This window comes from Tauraco erythrolophus, chromosome 3 (genome assembly GCF_009769465.1).
Source record: "Tauraco erythrolophus isolate bTauEry1 chromosome 3, bTauEry1.pri, whole genome shotgun sequence".
In the NCBI taxonomy this organism is placed as follows: Eukaryota; Metazoa; Chordata; class Aves; order Musophagiformes; family Musophagidae; genus Tauraco; species Tauraco erythrolophus.
In genome coordinates, this window is record NC_141467.1 from 78,613,566 (window position 1) to 78,619,565 (window position 6,000).

Here is a 6,000-nt window from a genome sequence, read left to right on the forward strand (position 1 = left end):
GATGTGCATGTGTTTACGAAGTGCTCCTTTAACTTGCTGTCTAGATCCAATACTCACTTTGTAAACAGAGAGAAGACACACAATATTTAAATAGCTCCATGCTATTCTTTTTTTTTATATAGGACCAAATTTCTTATGAAACAACTAAAAGTACAGAAAGACAGTTTCTTTACAGAGGATACTGATCACAGTGAGGATGTTTTAGTGGAATACTTGATGTCAATATACCACTCAGCTTTGCAGACTCCACTAAGTAATTTGGGTTTTTGAATGTTTCATTTTGAAGCTTTTTAAGCATTGCCAATACCGATAGCAAAAGTGAGTATTCCAGCAGAAACAGGGATGAGACCAGTTCTGATTTTGGTCCCCAGAGTTATGCAAAATCAGTCAGACTTGGGATCTCCGATGCATTATCCTGAATCCTAAGCCCGTGCTAAACCTAGCCATAAGTATTTCCAAGTGACCAGTACATGTGTTAAAAGTAGACTTAGTGAAAGTTCTTGACCATATCTCAACCTTCAACCTGGGTTCCTAAATCAGAATCCCTGGAAGACTGATGCTATGAAACACCAAGGCTCTAAAAACCTTAACCTATTCATAATTACTTCCAGGCGACCAATACCTGCATCACTGGAATCCTCATCCAGCGTTAGGTCCTCCACTTCCAAGGTTCTGAAATCCTGAGTCCTTGTCTCTTCCTATTAACAGATGTGATCTGGGGACCAGTATCCACACTGCAATGAAAGACAAGCTATGAACTTAGGCCTGATACCAGTCTGCTTCCTCAGTCCCTGAGCTGTACAGAAACCATCAAAAATTATCTTTGAAAACCTTAGACCCTGATTCTACCCCTAATCATAATACGGCCATTGCCTGCCTGAAAACAAAATATTAACTAATGATCCAAGATGATGCAAGCCCAAGTACTTGGCTCTCCAGCCTCACAATTCAGAAACTCTAAGCCTTTTCAGAACCATAATCCAATCCATAGATATTACCAGGTGACCATTAAACATCCTAAACATGTCATTATTCTTATGTAATAGCAATCCGCAGATTACATCACTGAACTGTGCAGAACTTTTCCTGCTCTATGACACTGGGGCTCCAAAGGCTAAAGCCTAATTTGAATCTCAAACCTTGCTATATAATCAGGAGTGCAGCACATGCTTTCAAACTAGCCATGGTTGTAGCCTGATATTTTTGCTCAGTCTAGATGCCTGAGCTACACCAAAGGCTTGGGCTCTCCTACCCTGTCGTGGTGAAGCACTATTTTTAGTAATAAATGTTGCCAGATAGCCAATATCTGCCTTAAAACTATGACTAGGACTTTCTTCAGCCTCAGTCTGTGATTACACCTTGTAATATCACAGAATCACAGAATGTTAGGGATTGGAAGGGACCTCAAAGGATCATCTAGTCCAATCCCCCCTGCCTGAGCAGGACCACCTAGATCAGATCACACAAGAACGTGTCCAGGCGGGTTTTGAACATCTCCAGAGAAGGAGACTCCACAACCTGTCTGGGCAGCCTGTTCCAGTGTTCTGTTACCCTTATTGGGAAGTTCTTCCTCATTCCAAAACCCTATTCTAAACCCCAGGTCTACTCAGCCATAAATACTGCCAGGTATGGAGTGTCTGAGTTAGAATTTAGTGTGTAAGCATGATGTGATGTCTCCAACTTGTGCAGTACTCAACAAAGGCTTGGTCTTTTGACTGCCATTGTTTTAAAGTTCATGATCATAAGCATTGATATAAATATGTTGTTTGATGGTTTGGACTGCCATGGTTCCTGGAAGTTTAGATACAAATCGAATTTCTTGGCGGTAGGATATATACAATTTGTAATGAAAATACGCTGTTTCCAATAATACTTACATTAGACATTTTTCTGAAAAAGTAGAAAGAGGGAAAATAATGTATTTTCTGTAATTGTTTAAGTGTTCTTTTCTCTTTGAAAGTGATGCTTTTTGATAAAGAAGTGGGTAAGAGGTCTAGACTATTTGGCTATGAAAAGGTATTTTAAGCTTAAAAGTCCCATTTTCTGGGAAACTGATAATCATCGAACAAAGATAAAGTTAAGTTCTGAACCTTCCTCTTAAGTAAGGCTTTAGGCATATATTTTATTATTTTGTTGAGTTAGGGCCAGAGATAACACTTGCTGAAAACTTCAGTGAGAAGGGAGTCACATCTGCTTCTTGTTCAAAGCAGCCTTTTTTAAACAATCTGACTGAGATTTCAGGAGCAAAAGAAGTTGCATGTGGCACGTGGGCTTTTCCTACTGTGTTCTGTCAGTATTAAGCCATTTTATAAGGGAAAAAGCTTGTATTATTTTGCTTAAATAGAATGACATGACTAGCTCTTGTGATGCCACAGAAGATCATAACTCACTCTTGCGCTGACTTTCCTTTTTCTTACGAGATTTCTCAGCATTGACTGATGAACTCCACAAACTTGCACTTCGCAGAAATAATCATTTTTCAAAAATTATTTTCTTTCTGTAGATGAAGGACACTCTTTCAGTGATGTTCTCTATTACGGCAATGAGACAACACTGCTCATCTTTGATATCCTGTTTTTCTCCGTTGTGGATCTGGCTTCCCAAAGTTTTGTTTTAGCAGCTATTCTAACATACTTGCAACAAGAGGTAAATTTCAATTTAAGAACAAAGTAATGTCTTAAAAACATGAGTTAGTATGGAAGTTTATAAATTAGAGCAGTAGATTAAATTTAATTAATTAATATACTAAACTAATTATTATTAATTCAATAATTGAACTAGTAAATTAAAGCAGTATGCAGTGACTGAAGATTATATTGAGAGCTTATAAAATATTTTTTTATTTCTTTTTTGTCAAATAGGCTTGTGAGAAATTGATTTTATTCACATGCCTGCCATTAATTAAGAGGCTACCAATAACTTTCAGTAGAAAACACAAATATCAATTAAAATTAATGACACATAGTTAGATAATATTTCAGAGTGGGCAGATATTGGAAAATGTTTCGAAAATGCTAAAAGGAATTGAGCACTTAATTCATTCATGCTAATTACCATTTAAAGATAATATGAAGTTACAATTTTATGTTAGGTACTGAAACATACTTTTTTAAGTATTTCTTTATTAATACATTTTTTCTAAAATGTTCTTAGATATTTAGGTTTATTCGTAATACACTTGGGCAGAAGAATTTGGCAACGAAAACCTTGGTGGATGAAAGATTTCTCATTTAATTAAGAAGAAGAACTTTGTTGAGGAGTTAATCATGGAAATTACGTCCACAATCAAAGCATCTCTGACCTGCAGATTAATTGTAGTGCACTTTTCAATAATAATAATAAGGTAGTGGGTTTGAAATTTATCATTTTTTATATGGTGTGCTATTAAGCTTTATATTTTTGTAGTTACAAATATTTTTTAATTTGTGAACACTAAGACATAGGCTTTTAAAAGGAAAGGTACATGAAAATAAGACAGAAGTACACTCACTGTTATTATTAGAATAAGATAAAAATTATTTAATAGCTTTTGGTAAGATATAAACTGCTCACTTTGAGGCAATAATTTGAGCATTCTCGTTGGCAGGAGAGGTTGTCAACTCTTAATTTTTCTGAAAAATCCTTAAAGTCTTTTTTCTTTTTTTTAATTTATTTTGAGATATGATGTTTAGCAGGCATATTTCCAGTTTTACACAGCACAGGGTTTGTTCTGAATTAAGGTAATACTTCAAGAGGACTTTTTAAAGATCACTTATTTATAGCGACTCCAACTTGAAATTTTGACTTTTCTGTATTGTCTCATATTATTGTATGCTTTTGTCTCTTCTCTTGGAGTTTCTTATCGTTTTTTTTGAGTGTGGACTACACATGACAAAGTTTCCTTGTGTTCGAGATACAGTAGTGTTACAGCGATGCACAAAACCAGGCTAGTGATGGCAGAGCAGAGGAGATGGTTATAGGTGTTTGGGGTTTGTTCCTGATCTTCTGTCATCTGATGCGAGATGCCCAGGGAAATACAGTAATTCTGTGCGGTTTCCACACAAGTGAAGTAGAAGCAATTGTTCTTATCTTTTTAGAAATGTTTTCACAGGTGCCTATATATGCTCATGTACCTCTGTCTCTCTTAATTTTCTGGCTTTATTATCTTTAGATATAACACGGAGTCCATAATCGTTTTACCATCCTCATACTTTTGGAATTTAGACAAGTTAATAATTATTCAAGTGCCACTTAATAAGTGTTAAGGGAGATTAGGAATGGCCTTCAAAACACCTTAAAGTGAGGTGTCTACGTCCCATTTGTGTCTCTGAAAAGTCTCCCTACCTCTTTAAAATTATGTTTTTGGTAAATGGTTAAACATGAATAGTGTTTGCTGTTTTTATAGCTGTTACTTGTCTTTAGATGATTCGAAAAGGGACTCTCACCAGCAAAAACACCAAAAAAATGTAAGTCGAGGTTAGCATGCTTATTCCAGAACAGAGACCGAGGACATGATTAGTTGGACCTAGCAGACTTCCAATGCAGACACACTTATCTGAGTTGACGCAGCATTGTATTTCAAGTGTTTCTTGGCTTCCTAGAGAGGAACATGTCCTCATGTTATACTATATCATATCATATCATATCATATCATATCAAGATATTAAATTTACAACAACAGGGACATAAATCTCAGGGTCACTGTTGCTCTAATGCATTTGCTTTTGGTGTTGCAAAACCTGTGTAGCTTGCTAGTCCAATATAGTTGCTACTAACTGGTAGAATGTGTCTGCCAGTAAGGCTATAAGAAGGTAAATAACTGAAAAGTTGATTTTCAGCGGGACATCCATTTATTAATATGCAGTTTAGCATGGGCATTTCCATGTCATGCTCTCCTTACTTTTGTCTGCTTATGTGTACAATTCTTGGTTTTTTGGTGCACGCTATGCCTCAAAAAAGATGTGAATACAAAACTTCCAAAAGAGTAAATTGTCCACTATAAGTAAAATCAAGGTTGTTTCCTTTATAGTGAATGTAGTAATTAAAGTGTCCATTAGGTTCTGGATCTGTTAGAACAGCCAAAAATCATATTTTCACTGAGTACCATGACTGTATGACTTCATTAGTTGTGAGGTTTCTGTCATATTCTCCTCAGTGATCTACTGAGTGCCAAAACTGTAAACTAAGCTAAGGAGCCACCTGAAAAATGGTCTGCAGTAGGACATTTGCAAGGCAAAGTCAGGCTCACATGATGGCCGTGTATTTCTTTGGTCGATATCTTTGCATAACATAACTAAACTTTCCAGATCTTACCAGTCCTACTGAAATGTCAGTATGCAAGAGGAAATAAAATATTTCTCATGTGATCATATTTATTCAAGATGACTGATGTGACTAAAGGGGTGTAGAAAGCTGCTGTGGTCCATAAATGAGCAAGTATGACCCTAAAGAATTACCCTAATACAGGTATTTTCTTACTATCACTTTCCAGCGATAGTGCTGTGCATCATTGTCAGTGGTAACAGGCACAAGCTTTTTTCTCCGTGTGAATTCTGATGATGTGTTCATGGCCATCAGGTTACTATAGGGAACAGAACCACACTTCCAACATACCTCCTCCAGGATGGTCTGATTTATGACCAACTTCAGTCACAATAACTAAATCGTGGTAACCAGACCCAGGTAAACCAGGGAATGCCTGCAAGCAGAATGAAGATGTGTTGGTACCCTCCGTAGTTACAGACATGTAGTTTTTATTTAATCTGTTACCAGCAGAAATGGAGACGTTTCAGCCTGTGGGCTCTCACTCTGTACCCTATTCTCAATGCTTTTGCTAACCAGGTGCACCTTTCCATGCAAAAAATGGGCTTTGAGTTTGTTTTAGATATGCCTTTAATTATCTGCTGCTCAGAAGGGCATGTGAAAGCTTTAATGACCTTGCAATTTGCAAGAACTACTGCTAAAGGCAACTCTTGTTACAGATAAATGATAAATTAATCTAAAAATGTCTGTCAAAACAGT

At 36.5% G+C, this 6,000-nt stretch overlaps 1 protein-coding gene across 1 annotated transcript in view; it reads left to right on the top strand.

Annotated features, from left to right (window-relative positions):
* The window catches only part of TMEM67 (transmembrane protein 67), a 34,198-nt gene extending 30,964 nt beyond the window's left edge, over positions 1 to 3,234 (top strand). Inside the window, exons 27-28 of the mRNA XM_086609460.1 lie at positions 2,504 to 2,646; positions 3,154 to 3,234. Of these exons, the coding sequence (XP_086465586.1) occupies positions 2,504 to 2,646; positions 3,154 to 3,234 (224 nt within the window). The remainder of the gene's footprint in view (positions 1 to 2,503; positions 2,647 to 3,153) is intronic.
* The last annotated feature ends 2,766 nt before the right edge of the window (positions 3,235 to 6,000 follow it).